A 20,630-nucleotide genomic window follows, 5' to 3' on the forward strand; every position below is an offset into this window, starting at 1 on the left:
ATTGTACTATGACTGTTCTGTTCTTGACCTTGAAGGTAAGGTATAATTTTCGTCAACATAAATATTTAAGAATCAATTTCAGTCATCTTTCAAGGAGACATTTAGCAGTCTTTGGATTATAGATGAACGTTGGTGCTGCTGTTACTGCCTCGAGTTTACGGGCCTGCTCAGCTAGGGAAAAAGGTGGTGCTAAGACTAGATGTGCTTCCTAAAACCAAGTTGTCTGAGTATGTCTTTCCTCAGTGGGTTCCCTATTTTGACATCTTACGGTGTACGTATAAAACTGAACTGGTTGTTCTGATTCATGTTTTAAATGAGGGAATGGCTTTTGAGGGGTGTGGAGGTACTAACTGGGCTTGATTAAATTGCCAGATTCTGTAGTAGTCTAATTTTCCTGCTTTCACAGCTGATCTTTATTTGCTGTTTTTTAATCTTTGTCTTTGGAGAGAATGTTAGGGCTGTTGGCAGGCTTATGGGGCAAATGCCCTATAGTTTTAAATAGCTGAACAAATATTATGCAGATCAAATTGTCAGAAACACCATAGGGAATCAAACCAAAGCACTGCCTCACCTGGTACTGTCTCCAGTGGCAGCTGACAGTTGCTCAGGGAAAGAATGAGAAACAAGCTGTGCAGTGTGAACCTTCTTCTGGTGTACTCTTCCGGTTTTGTACAGTAAGTGTCTTGGAGTCTTTGCTATGTAATTCCTGAAGCAACTGTTGACTTTCTAAAAAATGCAGTAACTGATAAATAGGAATGAATAGTGTTTTAGATGTTTGTCACAACGTTTTTTGCAATGTTGTCAGAGTAGCATATGGCAGAACATACTCATTTCATGTTGTTATTAATGGTTTACTATGTACTTCTAATTTTTTTTTTTTACTAAGTAGTAGGTAGTAAGAAATTAGTTAAAGGACTATATGGGCTATATATTGTCTATATAGCTATATATGTATTTAAGATATAAGCTGATTCTAGGATAAATTAATTGTATTAATTTTTCATAATTTCTTTCTAGCTCCCTTTCCAATCATCAGAGCAGCCTCTCCCCTGCCTCAGTGTTGTCTTCAAGCACATCACATGCAGTAAGTCCTGTTTGCGTTTCAACAGATGTTTGGCATGTAGTTAGTTTAGCTGATGGTTAATGTTCCCCCTCTCTTAATGTTTGTTGTGTCCCAGTACACCAAGAACTGAGACAAGAGCTTTATCTCAAGGGAGAAGGAGGACTGCCAGCCCTCTAGTGGCAAAAAGATTGTCTTTGCTACTTGTGATTTGTACTCCTTGGAGAATAACTATTACAGAGAGCTGCCTGTTGCACAGCTGCAGAGGAAATTTCCATTCTAGACAGAGGGAGGGAGTAAGGAAAAATTTCTTGTAATAAGCATATTAAAAATAATCTTTAAAATTGACTCTCTGAAACCGCTCCAAAATGTGGAGCGTTAGCCGTCTTCACTGAAGATGTTAGCTGGCGAACATCTGTAATGTAATGACGAACGCCTCTTAACAGATGATTTTGAAATTTACCATGGGACTGCTGTCACCTGTGTATTTCATGCATTTGAGATAACAAGACAAGAATAGGGTACTCTAGATGAGATTGCACAGATATTTATATAAATGAGATACACGCTGCCTGGTTGTTCTGTGATGGGATACCTCTGTACAGTCCTGGTTGAAGCGTGCAGATAAGTTACTGTGAGCATGGCTTTTCCTTATATCTGTATTTCAGTTTAATGCTCCATCCCTACTGAGTATAGATCTTGAAAATTCACTTATCCAAATGTCTGTCTTTCCTGTGGTCAGAGTTGTTTTGGCTCCTGTATGTTGATGATACTGCTGTTGCAAGTGTGATCAGCTTACAGTTAAGGCACAGTGTTGTCCTAGGTTCAATCCAGGAACTCCTTTATGCTCATGTTCCTGTAATATATCTGGTCTGTGTTTCAGTTCACTACATTGATCCTGTTATGAGGCATTGCAGTTTTAATCTTTTAATTTCTACAAATGTCCTGAGGAAATTGTGATAGTGGTGTTTTGTTTTCTTCCTGAAACAAATACTGTCCTTTGGAAGAACATAGGAGTTTATTTTAAATAACAAGTACTAGCTTAAAAGAATATGCAATCAAAAGGTAAGAAATAATGCAATAGAGGGACATTTGAGTTACTGTGATATAATTTTGTGATAGATATAGCTGTTTGAATTTAACTCTCAGAAATAGGTTTTTTTGAACATTTAAAGAGAAAAAATTGCAAGCATGCAACTTAGTTGCTTGCTTGGTATGTAGATAATGCATATAATATTGCACATTCTCTTGCATGTGCTGCTGTTATTTAAAAGGTTGGTTGTTTTTTCCCAGCATCTTCCACCGTGGTTTATTTGTTCTGTGATCCTCGTTCTTTTTGTCTCCTTTCTAGCACACTAGTGTTGAGAACACAACTTCGCTCCAGCCCTCAACAACCTTTTCAGCTGCTTCAACCTCAGCCACTAGCACCACCTCCTCGGTTGTCAGCATGGCAAGCAGTATGAACACTACAAACAGCCTTGGCCTGAGTGTTACCAGTGTGTCTATACCAGCTGCTACTACACGGGCAGCTCCCTTAGTGTCTTCAGGTTCGCAATATTAACAGATCACGTGGATAGGGGATTCCAATCTGCAGGGCTGTCAGTTGAGCATCTCACAAGCAGTAACTTTGCTAAGAAATCCAGGCTTGACTAGCATTTTCAGCATGCTTTATTTGCTGGCTTATAAAATAAAGTTGCCTACTTTTGTGCATTTGAAGTATTTGTTAGGGTGTTATGTACCGTTTATATAGCACAATCCGTCTCTAAAGAGCCTTATAAATAGACAGCAGAGCAACTCTGACTTTGTAAGTTTGAGACTAGTAGATTTGTCCAGTTTGTATTCTAGGTTGTCATCAGCTCTTGGTGTGAGTTCACATCACCTTTAATTTCAAGTCTTCTCTGTGACTTGAATTCATCTGGCAGTGTCAAAATACACTGCAGTGTCCTCATTATCATTGTCACGTCCTTAGTGCCACATTTACAGAAGTGGAAAAGGTATCTGATGTCTGGGTCAAGCCACAGCAAATACCACTTTTGAAAAGGATATCCACAGAGAAAGAAGGTGGTGAAGCTTCTTGCGCTGAACTGGAAACAATGCTAAATTTCCCTATTGTTTCTCTCATCAACTTAAACTGCTAAAAGAAAATCCTGTAGGGGAAAGTAAATGATATAAATATTAAGATCAAACTTATATGCACAAGGATTTCCTCTTTTCCCCTTCCCACATTTTGTAAATGAAGCATCTGATGACTGGCCAGACAAAGTGCACTGCTTCGTGGACGCAATTGAAACTGTCTTTATTTTCTTTGTTTTTCCTGGCTGCAATAAATCATCCGCAGAAAGTATGCTGACAACATTTAGTGCTTTCTAGTGCTGGGGACCAGGGAGGAATGTTTGCACAGAGCAGAAAATGAGAGCAGAGAGTTTGCTGTCGTAGATTGAGAACAGTATCTAAATTTTACCTTCAAGAGAGGACCAAGGAAAGGAGAAGTTCCTGTAATTCTTGTAATCCTCTCAGATGAAGTAAACTACAAAATCAGACTATTCTCTGATAGGACTGTTATGTTCAGTCTAAAGTAATCGGTGCTTTCACTTACTTCAGGTATGGTTAAACTCCTCAGGCTGTTTTGAGCGTTTTCATTAATTAGCACTAAATTCTTTTATGCGCCTCTGCTCTTTAGAAGCTATGATAAATCATGCAGCTGTCAGGGCCCATGAGCTCTGTTGTCTCAAGGCTGAAGCCTTTTTTTTCTTTCTTTTTTTTTTTCTTTCTTTTTCCCTCTTCCCTTAAAGGCTTCTTAAAGCGTCTATGTTTTGGTTCTACAGGCAAAGCTCCCCCAAACCTGCCCCAAGGTGTACCGCCGTTGTTGCATAACCAGTATATTGTGGGACCTGGAGGACTTCTACCTGCCTACCCAGTAAGCAATTTAATTGTACTTGTCCTCAATTACTTAACCCTTGCGGGAAGTAGGCCCTCCAGACCTGCTGCTCTCTGTGCCAAGGTGTTTATGTTGGCACATGTTGCATCTGGAATCTGTGTTCCAGGTGCTGAAGAGTATGTGTGCCATGCTCAGTGGGGGTTTACAGTTGACAGAAAATTTCAAAACAGACCTGATTTGGCTGCTGTTGAAGTTGAACGTATGTTTTGCTATGGTTTTCAACGGAATCAGATTTTAGGCCCTTTCAGTCAAATTAGAATCGTTCAGGTTTGTCTTACTGGAATAGATTTATTGTAGTAGTGCTTGAAACATGCTGTGTATCTTGTCTGTCTATTTTGAAATACTGCATGGTTTCTTGATGTCTGACCAGGTTCAATATCTTTTTATTCTCCTGTTTTCTGAATCAGAAGCTTTATTCTAATGTTTTTCTTTATGTATCACACTTAATGTGAGAGATAACTGTGGACTGCTTTGTGGCCTTCTTACTAAATCTTAAATCATTATGTTCTTGGAAGCACTGATTGCATTAGAGTGTTGTTGCATTGACTCCCAGATCTGAATGCCCTGTACGTTTTTCACTAGTTGGTGAATGACACATCTGTGAAAACAATATTGAAGACTGGACAGTTAAACGCTGTTCAAAGGACTGCTGTCACTGAAAAACGGAATTAGGGTGACAAGCCATTTTAAGCTTAGCTATACTAGCCTTAAAATGCTATGCTGCACCATGATAGTACAATGTGACATACAGCTTTGCATCTTCAAAATAGGCTGGACCTAGATCAAGCTCAGTTTAAAGCCCCAAATTAGTCATTGTTAAAGAAAAGTGTTATAATGATGTTGTATTTTTATCTGTCTTTAAGCAGATTTATGGTTATGATGATCTCCAGATGCTTCAATCCAGGCTGCCAATGGTAAGTAAATAATTTGGCTTTTTCATTTTAAACAAGATATCTTCAGAGTTGGCCCTCTGTGCAGCACAAATTTGACAATGACTGTATATTCTGTTTGGCTGAATATCCACAGGGTTTCTCTAGGTGGTGTAAATTTAAGAAGAATGATTGTTGCCACCTGCATTTTTCCATCCTGCAAATTCTGTAAACAGAAGTAAAAACGCACTTTCCGCTGTTGAGTGGAGAAATTTTTATCTGGATTGTCGCAGCAATATGAAATCTTTTCAAACCTCTCTGAAATCTGAGTGTGGGCTCTTCCTCTTTGCAAGGAGTAGGGTTGAACAGCAAGGCCTAGTATGCAAATTGGCAGCCAGCAAGTGCATCTGACAGGTTTTGGAGATTACCTTTCCATATGCATCATGACAAAAATGCATCAGTAGATGAGCTACAGGGGAAGAGTGTACTAAGTTTTCTTCCTTGCCTGAATCCCGAATATGAATTGCATGTGAGAGAAGCTGAGCTCCTAAGTAGATTCAGAAAGAGTCTCAGCCTAGTTACCAGAAAGGTTAGGATTTTGTTTCCAGAAAACTGGAGTAAGGAACTTGGAAAGTTTGGTGGTGTATACCTGAGAAAAGTAGGAGGACTGTGCGTTGCCCTATGTTGACAGGGGCAGAAGTGGAACTATAAGGCGGCAATCTGGAGAGAGGTAGCACTGAATGGATGTTGCAGTCAAAGACTCAAGTCAGTAGCAGGTCATCCATGTGGAATCTGAAGGGCAGCCAAAGATTCAGAGTCAAATGGAATAGAGGGATGCCCCAGATAAAATCCTATCTCATCCTGGGGAAGAGGAGGAAAAAAGGATTGGGGGTGAGAGGGAAGAGAGAGCACATCTGTGAAGATTTTAACCTGCTGAGGCATAATTATTGGAAGAATTATCTACTAGAATGAATGGAATTGTCTTTCAGAGAGGTTGATAAGTAATAACATAGTGGTAGCTCTTCCGGGGCCAGGAGAGATGATGCAGCTTTCAGGGTGGACAGGCTTCTGAAGGCGGTGAACAGATAACTCCTGGTGGACATGGTGTGGTACCACAGCATAGCACCACAAGGGACAGATGGGTTCAGACAACTTAGGAGGGGAATGTTTTCTAGGGCATCCTGCATGACCCAGAGATGCAGAAGATTTGGGAAGTGTGCCACTGGCTAAAGGGTTTAAGGCTAGAGTGAGATGTGAAGTGTTGGAGTGTCCTTGGGAAGGCAGGTTTATGGTTACGTTGGTAGGAGATGAAGCGTATTCTGGCAGGGCTGCTCAGCTTTTATCAGGGTACGTTTTGCATCTGTTATTTGAATTCTGGGCAGGAGAGCTTTGTACCTCTAGCTGTCCCATGGGACCATGCCAGCAGATCATGCTACTTGGGTGGGGAAGTTTGATTCTAAGGGTGCAGGAGTTGGTAGTTATGGAGGTTATTTGCAGGTGATGACAATAAATGGAGTAAAAAACAAATGGGTAACTCTTAATCTGAATTTAATATGGCAAAGCACATAGGCAATTAACAAATTTATTTTTTCTAGCCGCTCAGGCCCAAGAGTTAAGAGTAAACAAGATAAAATGGAAGGATTCATATTTAAACACGTGTATGATATTCCTAAAACTTGCTAAGGAGATTTACTTTCTTGGAATATTAAATTCACTATAGTCAATTAATAAAATAATAAAAAGAAGAGCAGGTACATGGAAATGGTAGCCTGTAGTCTTATAATTGGCTTTACTTATTCTAAACTCTCTGGGAGCTCAAATTTGAATGATTGTGGAAAAATAATAAAGCAGCATTCAATGAAGCAGAGTATGCCATTCTTGATTTTATTTATCTACAGGATGCTAAATTGTACAAGCGTTCTAGTAGTGTTCCTTGACTCTTCCCTCTAAGATGCACCGTTATTGCTGCATCGTTATTGAGAAATACCAAGTCAGTCAGTCAGGCTGCAGTTATCATACATCAATGCTGAATCTTGCTGGAATTGAAAAATATTATAATAGTTTCTGAATTCAGATGTGATAGGCACCAAGTAGGAATTCTCTGTTTAACCTCGTCTGAAAGAGAGGAATTATTCTGTGGACTAAAAATCAAAGGACGAATAGGCAAAAATAATGATGTAGGTAAGGTTAAAACTCATCAAGTTAAAAGAAATGATCAAATTAGAAGAAATGATGTATCTCAGGTCAACTCTTAAAGTTAAAAGAAAAAGTTAAAATTAAAAATGTAGTTGATAACTGATAATGAATTAATGTTAAACTGAAATCTTTTTCTGATCCAAAGTGGAAACAGCTGTTGAAATGCATTTAAAAAGAAAAGAAAGTTGAGAAATACTGTTAATAGTGGACATAATTCAGAAGCTAGAAATCACAGAAAACAGCTGAAGAAAATAACAGGGCAAGCATTTACGGCCAGAAGAAGTAAAAACTGAGACTAAAAATGCAAGCGTTAGGTAATGATAAAAAGAGGAAATATTTCATGCAATGGGAAAAACCAAGCTGTGAAAGAAATAATGTTTTACTTCAGAAGAAGAAGCTTCATGTCTATATTACAAGATAAAAATGAAAAACTAGCCATTCTGTTTTTCTCGGTATATTTGGTAGATGATCTTAAATCGGGGTCCCGTATGACTGGGATGCAAAGACTTGGAAATAAGTGATGAAAAAGCATTACTGAAAACTTCTTGGGGGTGTCTTTTTTCCTAGCAAAAGTTCTGAAACCTGGAAAAGTTCCAGAGAGAGCAGATTACTCCATGTTGAAATAAAAGGAAAGACCTGGCTAAATGAAGACATGGCAACTTGATATCAGTTCCGGAAAAGTAATGGATGGCGGAAAAAATACATCAGAGTTAGATAAATTGAGACGAAATTATTAAAAACAAATAAGAGATTCCATGATGAATTAGGGAAATGAGAATATTGGTATTAAAGTTGGCATCCCCCCCCCCACCTACAACTTAAACGCATGGAAAAAATGTCTACCTTGATGAACATGGGGTAGGGAAACAGGAAACGGAAAGCAAACAGAACAAAGTACATACTTGGGTTAAGATTAAACAACACACAAACTACAAACGATAACAATTATGATGCGCCAATATTCCAAAAAAATATTAGGAGTAGATTCTTGGTTCTACACCAGACTTTTTCTCCACAAAACCAGAGAAGTGATGATATCTTTACTGAAAAGAGGAATATATGAAACATGTTAGGAAGAATTTGTTAGACAAGGGGATGAGCCTTGGACCATGGGGAAGGGTTGCCTCCTCAGCAAGTGGAGGTAGAAGAGGTAAAATGTGGGAGCAAAGATATGAGCTGTGGCCTGAGGTCTGCAGCCTGTGGAGTGTATGTGAGCACGAGGGGCTGGAGGTGTGAGAGCTGTGGCCTTTACTGTGCTGCAGTCAGGGTGGGTGGGTGCCTGGTGCCGCATTCCTTGGGGGAGGCTTAAAAGTTGGGTGTACCTCCTGCTTGGTACATCTTGGCATCTGGCTGGAGCTGTTGGCAGCCAGGAGCATGTTTATGATCACCTGCTTGGCCCCCACTCTTCTGTGGAGGTTGTTAGAAGGGTTTGTGCCAAGGAGGTGGTTGTAGGTTTTGCGCATTATTTACACTGAAAGAGGGCAGTCGAGGAGATGAAGTGGGAATCTGGGTGCTGTTGGTTTTAGATCCTGCCAGGAAGGAAAGGACTTCTGGAAATACAAAAGCAATGAAGAAGAGAGGCTGGTTGATGGGACAGTATACCTCCAAAGTGAATTTATGAAAGTTCAGGCAGGCCAAGTACAAGCTTTCTGTGTTCAGGAAGAGAATGTAATCATGTCTTTGTCAACATCTGGTGTTTCTCCTGCCTATGTCTCACAAGAGGAATTGAGCTACCTGTGCTACGGTGTCTGTGGGAGACAGACTAGTTCCAGTCTGTGGGCTGTCTAATGTTCCAGGAGTGTGTGCCGGGAGCCCCCGGATGGTCTCTTGCAACGTGCAGCAGCTGGAGGAGGCGTGGCAGGCGGGCAGGCAGCATGGGTGAACGTGGGGCTGGTGCCCAAGGAAGAGGGGAGAGCGGCGAAGGTGGTGGGAGGGAGAGGAGAAGAGAGGGAGAGGCTGCTTGGGAGGGGGAATGGAGAGCCAGGGTGGGTGTGAAGGGCTGGAGTCGGGCAAGGCAGAGGTGAGGTGGGGCTGGAAGGAGAAAGGTTTCTGTAAGTCCCCGGGAGGCTAAGGAGAGTGTGGGCGAGTGTCTGCCTGGGTCCGGGGGGGTAGCGAGGAGGGATTGGGAAGAGGCTGAGGTACCGGGTGCCTGTTGTGTGCCAGTTGTTGTTGGTAAGGCTTGTCCTCGGGGCCTTGCAGGTGCGTGAGGCCGTTTGGAGAGCGTGTGGGAGCAAAGGTGTGTCCACGGTAGGAGAAGAAAGAGGGTAGGGGTCCCTTAAGGCCCGTGGGCATGCGGGAGTGCCTGTGAGCGCATGGGATGCGCCCGCGGGTGTTGCAGGAGGCGTTTTGGCGTTTTTGGGTAGCCGCTGTGCCTCGCTGTTGCAAGGTGCTGTGCATCAGGGGAGGTTGCTGCTGAGTGGCAAAAGGGCGGGGTCGCCACTGTGTTGGAGAAGGGCAAGAGGGAGGACGCAGGGAAGTGGAGGCCGGTGAGGGTGAGACTGAGGCCAGTGGCTGGGCTGTTTCTGGAGGAGGTTTGTCTGGGCAGGTGTTTCTGAAGAGCTGAGTGCCGTGGAGGTGAGCGGGAGGAGGGAGCCTGCGTTTTCCACGGGCAGATGCTGCGTGAGTGGGGTGGTAGCTGGGCATGAGGAGGTGAGTGGTGGGCGGTGTTGAGCAGGGCTAGAGCAGTGGACGTTGCACGCGGCGATTTTTGGAAAGGCCTTTGTCAGAGGCTGGCCTCTTTTGGCTAGCGGCAGCTCGGCTCGGTGCGCTCTGCCTAGGTTAGGGCGGAGAGGGGTGTGACGAGAAGGGGAACGCGGCTCTCCGGAGAGCTGCGGTCAGGGGTGCAGCGTGCTGTTGGCAGGCAGTAACTGGTGGGGGGGCCGGGTGGGTGGGTGTTGGCACCAGAGCTGTTTGATGCGTGCATTGCCGCCGTGGTTGATGGGAAGGCTGCGCTCCGAGGACAGTTGTGGCTGCCGGAGAGGTGTCGGAGTGGAGCGGTCATTGGGCCGGAGGGCAGGGCTGCTCCTGATGGGGGCTGAGCGCCCCTGATGCTGATGGGGGTTGGGGGGGGGGAGCGGACCTGGAGAGGCGGGAGAAGTAACCCGTGTGGCGGGAAGCTGCTGAAGTTGCAGAAGGGCCAGCGCAAGGTCTTGCGCGTGGGATGGCCTGAGCGGCTGCCCCCGTACAGAAGATGTCCGAGACTCGTCTGGACACGGCGGTGAGCTCCCCGATGTCCTGAAGAGCCGCCTGGAGGCGGGAGTTGGGCTCGGTGAGGCCTGGAGGTGGCTTCCAACTGGAACGATCGCGCTATGATTCTTTGAGGCCCACGACACCCAAGTTTTTACAAAAGGTCTTTATTTGCCTTGAATAAATAGGGGAATAAATAGAGCAATACAATTGTCATAATAAATAGAATAAGTTAAATAAATAGGTGTATTTTGGGGGGTTGGGGGGTGGCGGGGGCAGCGTGAGGGCGTCGGCAAGTTGCTGGCAGCAGCTGGTTGCCTCGGAGAGAGAGGGGAGTCGGCAGTGCAGCAGGCGAGATGCGTTGGTGGGCACGAAGTAGTGGGGTGGCTCGCGTTGTCCCTGGGTCTGTGCGTGGGGTCTCTGCGTTCCCCGTTGGTGGGTGCCTTTGGGGAGCAGCCGTGGGTGTGGGGCGCGCAGGGGCACGTTGGTGCGTGGGGTGCCGAAGCGTGGCCGTTGCCACGGTCGTGGTGCTGCTGGGCTCTGCGTGGTGCTGGAGGAGGTGGCGGAGGTGGCTTGGTGCGGGTGTTGTGGGGGGAGGGGGGGCAGGCGAGGCGGGTGTTGTGGGAGTGAGGGTCCCTGGTTGAGGGTGCGGGTATTGGGTGAGGGGGGCGTGGATGCGCGGTTGCGGTGAGGAGGCGTTGTGGCTAATCTGCCAGGGTGCGGGTGAGGTTGTGGATGCGCTGGAAGGAGGCGCGAGCTTCGAGGCCGACTTTGTCCCAGGCGCAGGGGCTGTGGTGGTTTGTGCGGAGGAAGTCCTGGATGCGCCGGAAGTACCCGTTGATGGTGAGCCAGGCGTTGCGGGGCCCTTGGCTTTTGACATCCGCGTCGGCGCGAGGGAGGCATTGCTGGAGGAGTTGGATTTGGTCGTGGAGCTGGTTGAGGAGCTGTTGGTGGGCTTGGCTGTCCCAGTGCGCGGGGGTGTTTTCGTTGCTGAGAGTGGTGAAGAGGTGCTGGAGGACGCGGAGGATGGCGGCGGTGGCTTGTTGTGGGGACTGGATTGCCAGGAGGGTGTCGGGGAAGGGGAAAGGTGGGTCGTGTTGGGTGCAGGGCTGAGGCGGGCTGGGAGCCATGGCGTGGAGGAGCTGGAGGCTGTCCCAGTTGAAGGTGCTCTGTTGGGTGCGAAGGTTGGCGCATCTGAGGGCCGCGCTGAGAGCGGGCAGGAGGAGCAGGAGGACCGGGGTGCTGTGCCGCAGGCAGGGGTGTCGGGTTGCGGGCGCAGCCATGGTGGTGTGTCCGGTTGTCCGGTGGTGGTGCCGCCGTGCGGGAGGATCGTGAGCGTGGGTCGTGTTGGCGAGTGCTGTGCTTGCGGCTGTGCTGTGCGTCCGGCTTTATGTGGTGCCGCATCTTTCCCTTTGGCGTTTTCTAGTTGCGAAGAATTTCCTGCTCTCGTTTTCCGTTTTGGTTTGTGGCTGTGGTGGCTTTTGCGGTGTTTGTGGGAGTGCGCTTGTGGGTCTGTCGTGGTGGTGCTGTTGATGTTTTGGGGGCAGCCCGTTTGGGGGAGGCTGTGTGTTGTCTTGTTGTGTTTCCGTGGGGGATATGAAAGTGCCTGTGGCCGCGGCCTTTGGGGCAGCTGTGCTGAGGGTGTGTTTGAGGGTTTTCCTTTTGCCTTGCCGTTGTGGTCCCGTGCCCGCTTTGCGCGTTTGAATTTCTCCACCTCCCAAACTCGTGTTTTCCTGATGCCGCGTCCTGGTCTTGGTTGAGTTGCTTTTGCTTTGAGGATGCCTGTTGTTTTTGTTTTCCTGGGAGTGCGTCGGTGGTCTTGGTGCTCTGGAAGCGTTGTCGCGTGCTGTATTTTGGGAGAACGTTGGGAGGTGCGTGGTGCGGCCTGGTGCAGAGGACAGGTTGCGTTAGAGGAGGTGGCTCACGGCCTCGCGCGCTTGAGCTTTGAGCGTGTGCGTGGATGAAGATGCCACGGTCTCTGTGCTCCGTTTTGGTGTGCTTGAGTCCCACGACGGTTGCGGGTGGTGGTGGGGATGGGGAGGTGTGTGTGCGCGTGTGGTTTGTGCTGCTTGGGGAAGAATATGTGGCGTTGCCCCTTGTGCCTTTGCGTGTGGTGGTGCGTGTGTGTTGCCGAGTGAGCGGGGTCCGTGCAGAGGTGGAGAGGTGTGACGTGGTTGGGCTCACGGAGAGGTGGTAGGGCGGGCTGGCGGATTGGCGAGGGGTAGCGGAGGGCGGGAGGCTGCGAAGGCAGGATGGCGTGGTCCGGGGTGGAGGCGGGGTAGCGCTGTGTGTGAAGGAGAGTCTTGAATGGGTGGAGGTGTGGGCAGGTGGGGCAGGAGGGAGGAGTTTGTGGGGTGAGGCTGAGAGGAGAGAAGAGAGGCGGTGGAGGAGCGGGTGCGTGCTGCAGGCGGGCTGCTGAAGGAGAGGGAGGGGCGGATGCTGTTGCGCGTGGGGAGGAGGAGAGAGCCGGCGAGTGAGAGGCGCTGGTCGTCCCGGTCGGCTTGGAGGAGCCGAGTAGGTGCCGGAAGGGCGATAGGGGTGCGCGCCAGGTGTCGTGGGGGTTGCTGGCACGTGTTGAGGAGAGTCTGGTCCTGGCGGTGACTGTTGAAGCGCCATGGGGAGCTAGTGTGTGGGAGCCTTCGGCCTGACTAGCGGCTGAAAGGGGTGTTGGCTGATGCAGAGGGGTGGGGAAGCGCCCTGGCAGGGCGCGGGGCCGCGGAGAGCTGTCTAATGTTCCAGGAGTGTGTGCCGGGAGCCCCCGGATGGTCTCTTGCAACGTGCGGCAGCTGGAGGAGGCGTGGCAGGCGGGCAGGCAGCATGGGTGAACGTGGGGCTGGTGCCCAAGGAAGAGGGGAGAGCGGCGAAGGTGGTGGGAGGGAGAGGAGAAGAGAGGAGAGGCTGCTTGGGAGGGGGAATGGAGAGTCAGGGTGGGTGTGAAGGGCTGGAGTCGGGCAAGGCAGAGGTGAGGTGGGGCTGGAAGGAGAAAGGTTTCTGTAAGTCCCCGGGAGGCTAAGGAGAGTGTGGGCGAGTGTCTGCCTGGGTCCGGGGGGGTAGCGAGGAGGGATTGGGAAGAGGCTGAGGTACCGGGTGCCTGTTGTGTGCCAGTTGTTGTTGGTAAGGCTTGTCCTCGGGGCCTCGCAGGTGCGTGAGGCCGTTTGGAGAGCGTGTGGGAGCAAAGGTGTGTCCACGGTAGGAGAAGAAAGAGGGTAGGGGTCCCTTAAGGCCCGTGGGCATGCGGGAGTGCCTGTGAGCGCATGGGATGCGCCCGCGGGTGTTGCAGGAGGCGTTTTGGCGTTTTTGGGTAGCCGCTGTGCCTCGCTGTTGCAAGGTGCTGTGCATCAGGGGAGGTTGCTGCTGAGTGGCAAAAGGGCGGGGTCGCCACTGTGTTGGAGAAGGGCAAGAGGGAGGACGCAGGGAAGTGGAGGCCGGTGAGGGTGAGACTGAGGCCAGTGAGCTGGGCTGTTTCTGGAGGAGGTTTGTCTGGGCAGGTGTTTCTGAAGAGCTGAGTGCCGTGGAGGTGAGCGGGAGGAGGGAGCCTGCGTTTTCCACGGGCAGATGCTGCGTGAGTGGGGTGGTAGCTGGGCATGAGGAGGTGAGTGGTGGGCGGTGTTGAGCAGGGTAGAGCAGTGGACGTTGCACGCGGCGATTTTTGGAAAGGCCTTTGTCAGAGGCTGGCCTCTTTTGGCTAGCGGCAGCTCGGCTCGGTGCGCTCTGCCTAGGTTAGGGTGGAGAGGGGTGTGACGAGAAGGGGAACGCGGCTCTCCGGAGAGCTGCGGTCAGGGGTGCAGCGTGCTGTTGGCAGGCAGTAACTGGTGGGGGGGCCGGGTGGGTGGGTGGGTGGGTGTTGGCGCCAGAGCTGTTTGATGCGTGCGTTGCCGCCGTGGTTGATGGGAAGGCTGCGCTCCGAGGACAGTTGTGGCTGCCGGAGAGGTGTCGGAGTGGAGCGGTCATTGGGCCGGAGGGCAGGGCTGCTCCTGATGGGGGGGGGGTTGGGGGGGGGGGGGGACGGACCTGGAGAGGCGGGAGAAGTAACCCGTGTGGCGGGAAGCTGCTGAAGTTGCAGAAGGGCCAGCGCAAGGTCTTGCGCGTGGGATGGCCTGAGCGGCTGCCCCCGTACAGAAGATGTCCGAGACTCGTCTGGACACGGCGGTGAGCTCCCCGATGTCCTGAAGAGCCGCCTGGAGGCGGGAGTTGGGCTCGGTGAGGCCTGGAGGTGGCTTCCAACTGGAACGATCGCGCTATGATTCTTTGAGGCCCACGACACCCAAGTTTTTACAAAAGGTCTTTATTTGCCTTGAATAAATAGGGGAATAAATAGAGCAATACAATTGTCATAATAAATAGAATAAGTTAAATAAATAGGTGTATTTTGGGGGGTTGGGGGGTGGCGGGGGCAGCGTGAGGGCGTCGGCAAGTTGCTGGCAGCAGCTGGTTGCCTCGGAGAGAGAGGGGAGTCGGCAGTGCAGCAGGCGAGATGCGTTGGTGGGCACGAAGTAGTGGGGTGGCTCGCGTTGTCCCTGGGTCTGTGCGTGGGGTCTCTGCGTTCCCCGTTGGTGGGTGCCTTTGGGGAGCAGCCGTGGGTGTGGGGCGCGCAGGGGCACGTTGGTGCGTGGGGTGCCGAAGCGTGGCCGTTGCCACGGTCGTGGTGCTGCTGGGCTCTGCGTGGTGCTGGAGGAGGTGGCGGAGGTGGCTTGGTGCGGGTGTTGTGGGGGGAGGGGGGGCAGGCGAGGCGGGTGTTGTGGGAGTGAGGGTCCCTGGTTGAGGGTGCGGGTATTGGGTGAGGGGGGCGTGGATGCGCGGTTGCGGTGAGGAGGCGTTGTGGCTAATCTGCCAGGGTGCGGGTGAGGTTGTGGATGCGCTGGAAGGAGGCGCGAGCTTCGAGGCCGACTTTGTCCCAGGCGCAGGGGCTGTGGTGGTTTGTGCGGAGGAAGTCCTGGATGCGCCGGAAGTACCCGTTGATGGTGAGCCAGACGTTGCGGGGCCCTTGGCTTTTGACATCCGCGTCGGCGCGAGGGAGGCATTGCTGGAGGAGTTGGATTTGGTCGTGGAGCTGGTTGAGGAGCTGTTGGTGGGCTTGGCTGTCCCAGTGCGCGGGGGTGTTTTCGTTGCTGAGAGTGGTGAAGAGGTGCTGGAGGACGCGGAGGATGGCGGCGGTGGCTTGTTGTGGGGACTGGATTGCCAGGAGGGTGTCGGGGAAGGGGAAAGGTGGGTCGTGTTGGGTGCAGGGCTGAGGCGGGCTGGGAGCCATGGCGTGGAGGAGCTGGAGGCTGTCCCAGTTGAAGGTGCTCTGTTGGGTGCGAAGGTTGGCGCATCTGAGGGCCGCGCTGAGAGCGGGCAGGAGGAGCAGGAGGACCGGGGTGCTGTGCCGCAGGCAGGGGTGTCGGGTTGCGGGCGCAGCCATGGTGGTGTGTCCGGTTGTCCGGTGGTGGTGCCGCCGTGCGGGAGGATCGTGAGCGTGGGTCGTGTTGGCGAGTGCTGTGCTTGCGGCTGTGCTGTGCGTCCGGCTTTATGTGGTGCCGCATCTTTCCCTTTGGCGTTTTCTAGTTGCGAAGAATTTCCTGCTCTCGTTTTCCGTTTTGGTTTGTGGCTGTGGTGGCTTTTGCGGTGTTTGTGGGAGTGCGCTTGTGGGTCTGTCGTGGTGGTGCTGTTGATGTTTTGGGGGCAGCCCGTTTGGGGGAGGCTGTGTGTTGTCTTGTTGTGTTTCCGTGGGGGATATGAAAGTGCCTGTGGCCGCGGCCTTTGGGGCAGCTGTGCTGAGGGTGTGTTTGAGGGTTTTCCTTTTGCCTTGCCGTTGTGGTCCCGTGCCCGCTTTGCGCGTTTGAATTTCTCCACCTCCCAAACTCGTGTTTTCCTGATGCCGCGTCCTGGTCTTGGTTGAGTTGCTTTTGCTTTGAGGATGCCTGTTGTTTTTGTTTTCCTGGGAGTGCGTCGGTGGTCTTGGTGCTCTGGAAGCGTTGTCGCGTGCTGTATTTTGGGAGAACGTTGGGAGGTGCGTGGTGCGGCCTGGTGCAGAGGACAGGTTGCGTTAGAGGAGGTGGCTCACGGCCTCGCGCGCTTGAGCTTTGAGCGTGTGCGTGGATGAAGATGCCACGGTCTCTGTGCTCCGTTTTGGTGTGCTTGAGTCCCACGACGGTTGCGGGTGGTGGTGGGGATGGGGAGGTGTGTGTGCGCGTGTGGTTTGTGCTGCTTGGGGAAGAATATGTGGCGTTGCCCCTTGTGCCTTTGCGTGTGGTGGTGCGTGTGTGTTGCCGAGTGAGCGGGGTCCGTGCAGAGGTGGAGAGGTGTGACGTGGTTGGGCTCACGGAGAGGTGGTAGGGCGGGCTGGCAGATTGGCGAGGGGTAGCGGAGGGCGGGAGGCTGCGAAGGCAGGATGGCGTGGTCCGGGGTGGAGGCGGGGTAGCGCTGTGTGTGAAGGAGAGTCTTGAATGGGTGGAGGTGTGGGCAGGTGGGGCAGGAGGGAGGAGTTTGTGGGGTGAGGCTGAGAGGAGAGAAGAGAGGCGGTGGAGGAGCGGGTGCGTGCTGCAGGCGGGCTGCTGAAGGAGAGGGAGGGGCGGATGCTGTTGCGCGTGGGGAGGAGGAGAGAGCCGGCGAGTGAGAGGCGCTGGTCGTCCCGGTCGGCTTGGAGGAGCCGAGTAGGTGCCGGAAGGGCGATAGGGGTGCGCGCCAGGTGTCGTGGGGGTTGCTGGCACGTGTTGAGGAGAGTCTGGTCCTGGCGGTGACTGTTGAAGCGCCATGGGGAGCTAGTGTGTGGGAGCCTTCGGCCTGACTAGCGGCTGAAAGGGGTGTTGGCTGATGCAGAGGGGTGGGGAAGCGCCCTGGCAGGGCGCGGGGCCGCGGAGAGCTGTCTAATGTTCCAGGAGTGTGTGCCGGGAGCCCCCGGATGGTCTCTTGCAACGTGCGGCAGCTGGAGGAGGCGTGGCAGGCGGGCAGGCAGCATGGGTGAACGTGGGGCTGGTGCCCAAGGAAGAGGGGAGAGCGGCGAAGGTGGTGGGAGGGAGAGGAGGAGAGAGGAGAGGCTGCTTGGGAGGGGGAATGGAGAGCCAGGGTGGGTGTGAAGGGCTGGAGTCGGGCAAGGCAGAGGTGAGGTGGGGCTGGAAGGAGAAAGGTTTCTGTAAGTCCCCGGGAGGCTAAGGAGAGTGTGGGCGAGTGTCTGCCTGGGTCCGGGGGGGTAGCGAGGAGGGATTGGGAAGAGGCTGAGGTACCGGGTGCCTGTTGTGTGCCAGTTGTTGTTGGTAAGGCTTGTCCTCGGGGCCTCGCAGGTGCGTGAGGCCGTTTGGAGAGCGTGTGGGAGCAAAGGTGTGTCCACGGTAGGAGAAGAAAGAGGGTAGGGGTCCCTTAAGGCCCGTGGGCATGCGGGAGTGCCTGTGAGCGCATGGGATGCGCCCGCGGGTGTTGCAGGAGGCGTTTTGGCGTTTTTGGGTAGCCGCTGTGCCTCGCTGTTGCAAGGTGCTGTGCATCAGGGGAGGTTGCTGCTGAGTGGCAAAAGGGCGGGGTCGCCACTGTGTTGGAGAAGGGCAAGAGGGAGGACGCAGGGAAGTGGAGGCCGGTGAGGGTGAGACTGAGGCCAGTGGCTGGGCTGTTTCTGGAGGAGGTTTGTCTGGGCAGGTGTTTCTGAAGAGCTGAGTGCCGTGGAGGTGAGCGGGAGGAGGGAGCCTGCGTTTTCCACGGGCAGATGCTGCGTGAGTGGGGTGGTAGCTGGGCACGAGGAGGTGAGTGGTGGGCGGTGTTGAGCAGGGTAGAGCAGTGGACGTTGCACGCAGCGATTTTTGGAAAGGCCTTTGTCAGAGGCTGGCCTCTTTTGGCTAGCGGCAGCTCGGCTCGGTGCGCTCTGCCTAGGTTAGGGCGGAGAGGGGTGTGACGAGAAGGGGAACGCGGCTCTCCGGAGAGCTGCGGTCAGGGGTGCAGCGTGCTGTTGGCAGGCAGTAACTGGTGGGGGGGCCGGGTGGGTGGGTGGGTGGGTGTTGGCGCCAGAGCTGTTTGATGCGTGCGTTGCCGCCGTGGTTGATGGGAAGGCTGCGCTCCGAGGACAGTTGTGGCTGCCGGAGAGGTGTCGGAGTGGAGCGGTCATTGGGCCGGAGGGCAGGGCTGCTCCTGATGGGGGGGGGGCGGGGGGGGGGGGGACGGACCTGGAGAGGCGGGAGAAGTAACCCGTGTGGCGGGAAGCTGCTGAAGTTGCAGAAGGGCCAGCGCAAGGTCTTGCGCGTGGGATGGCCTGAGCGGCTGCCCCCGTACAGAAGATGTCCGAGACTCGTCTGGACACGGCGGTGAGCTCCCCGATGTCCTGAAGAGCCGCCTGGAGGCGGGAGTTGGGCTCGGTGAGGCCTGGAGGTGGCTTCCAACTGGAACGATCGCGCTATGATTCTTTGAGGCCCACGACACCCAAGTTTTTACAAAAGGTCTTTATTTGCCTTGAATAAATAGGGGAATAAATAGAGCAATACAATTGTCATAATAAATAGAATAAGTTAAATAAATAGGTGTATTTTGGGGGGTTGGGGGGTGGCGGGGGCAGCGTGAGGGCGTCGGCAAGTTGCTGGCAGCAGCTGGTTGCCTCGGAGAGAGAGGGGAGTCGGCAGTGCAGCAGGCGAGATGCGTTGGTGGGCACGAAGTAGTGGGGTGGCTCGCGTTGTCCCTGGGTCTGTGCGTGGGGTCTCTGCGTTCCCCGTTGGTGGGTGCCTTTGGGGAGCAGCCGTGGGTGTGGGGCGCGCAGGGGCACGTTGGTGCGTGGGGTGCCGAAGCGTGGCCGTTGCCACGGTCGTGGTGCTGCTGGGCTCTGCGTGGTGCTGGAGGAGGTGGCGGAGGTGGCTTGGTGCGGGTGTTGTGGGGGGAGGGGGGGCAGGCGAGGCGGGTGTTGTGGGAGTGAGGGTCCCTGGGTGAGGGTGCGGGTATTGGGTGAGGGGGGCGTGGATGCGCGGTTGCGGTGAGGAGGCGTTGTGGCTAATCTGCCAGGGTGCGGGTGAGGTTGTGGATGCGCTGGAAGGAGGCGCGAGCTTCGAGGCCGACTTTGTCCCAGGCGCAGGGGCTGTGGTGGTTTGTGCGGAGGAAGTCCTGGATGCGCCGGAAGTACCCGTTGATGGTGAGCCAGGCGTTGCGGGGCCCTTGGCTTTTGACATCCGCGTCGGCGCGAGGGAGGCATTGCTGGAGGAGTTGGATTTGGTCGTGGAGCTGGTTGAGGAGCTGTTGGTGGGCTTGGCTGTCCCAGTGCGCGGGGGTGTTTTCGTTGCTGAGAGTGGTGAAGAGGTGCTGGAGGACGCGGAGGATGGCGGCGGTGGCTTGTTGTGGGGACTGGATTGCCAGGAGGGTGTCGGGGAAGGGGAAAGGTGGGTCGTGTTGGGTGCAGGGCTGAGGCGGGCTGGGAGCCATGGCGTGGAGGAGCTGGAGGCTGTCCCAGTTGAAGGTGCTCTGTTGGGTGCGAAGGTTGGCGCATCTGAGGGCCGCGCTGAGAGCGGGCAGGAGGAGCAGGAGGACCGGGGTGCTGTGCCGCAGGCAGGGGTGTCGGGTTGCGGGCGCAGCCATGGTGGTGTGTCCGGTTGTCCGGTGGTGGTGCCGCCGTGCGGGAGGATCGTGAGCGTGGGTCGTGTTGGCGAGTGCTGTGCTTGCGGCTGTGCTGTGCGTCCGGCTTTATGTGGTGCCGCATCTTTCCCTTTGGCGTTTTCTAGTTGCGAAGAATTTCCTGCTCTCGTTTTCCGTTTTGGTTTGTGGCTGTGGTGGCTTTTGCGGTGTTTGTGGGAGTGCGCTTGTGGGTCTGTCGTGGTGGTGCTGTTGATGTTTTGGGGGCAGCCCGTTTGGGGGAGGCTGTGTGTTGTCTTGTTGTGTTTCCGTGGGGGATATGAAAGTGCCTGTGGCCGCGGCCTTTGGGGCAGCTGTGCTGAGGGTGTGTTTGAGGGTTTTCCTTTTGCCTTGCCGTTGTGGTCCCGTGCCCGCTTTGCGCGTTTGAATTTCTCCACCTCCCAAACTCGTGTTTTCCTGATGCCGCGTCCTGGTCTTGGTTGAGTTGCTTTTGCTTTGAGGATGCCTGTTGTTTTTGTTTTCCTGGGAGTGCGTCGGTGGTCTTGGTGCTCTGGAAGCGTTGTCGCGTGCTGTATTTTGGGAGAACGTTGGGAGGTGCGTGGTGCGGCCTGGTGCAGAGGACAGGTTGCGTTAGAGGAGGTGGCTCACGGCCTCGCGCGCTTGAGCTTTGAGCGTGTGCGTGGATGAAGATGCCACGGTCTCTGTGCTCCGTTTTGGTGTGCTTGAGTCCCACGACGGTTGCGGGTGGTGGTGGGGATGGGGAGGTGTGTGTGCGCGTGTGGTTTGTGCTGCTTGGGGAAGAATATGTGGCGTTGCCCCTTGTGCCTTTGCGTGTGGTGGTGCGTGTGTGTTGCCGAGTGAGCGGGGTCCG

The 20,630-nt window shown here is 53.0% G+C and overlaps 1 protein-coding gene across 31 annotated transcripts in view; it reads left to right on the top strand.

Moving 5' to 3' along the window:
• LOC104151998 (ubiquitin-associated protein 2) overlaps positions 1-20,630 on the top strand; it is a 243,845-nt gene that overhangs the window by 71,029 nt on the left and 152,186 nt on the right. For 17 of the 31 annotated variants that reach the window (XM_068926022.1, XM_068926030.1, XM_068926045.1 and 14 more), the window contains 4 exons: positions 1,018-1,084; positions 2,412-2,607; positions 3,886-3,977; positions 4,862-4,912. In XM_068926022.1, coding sequence (XP_068782123.1) covers positions 1,018-1,084; positions 2,412-2,607; positions 3,886-3,977; positions 4,862-4,912 — 406 coding nt within the window. The remainder of the gene's footprint in view (positions 1-1,017; positions 1,085-2,411; positions 2,608-3,885; positions 3,978-4,861; positions 4,913-20,630) is intronic. The other 14 variants (XR_011137548.1, XR_011137549.1, XM_068926046.1 and 11 more) reach the window with 1 other exon arrangement.

This window comes from Struthio camelus, chromosome W (assembly GCF_040807025.1).
Source record: "Struthio camelus isolate bStrCam1 chromosome W, bStrCam1.hap1, whole genome shotgun sequence".
Taxonomy (NCBI): domain Eukaryota; kingdom Metazoa; phylum Chordata; class Aves; order Struthioniformes; family Struthionidae; genus Struthio; species Struthio camelus.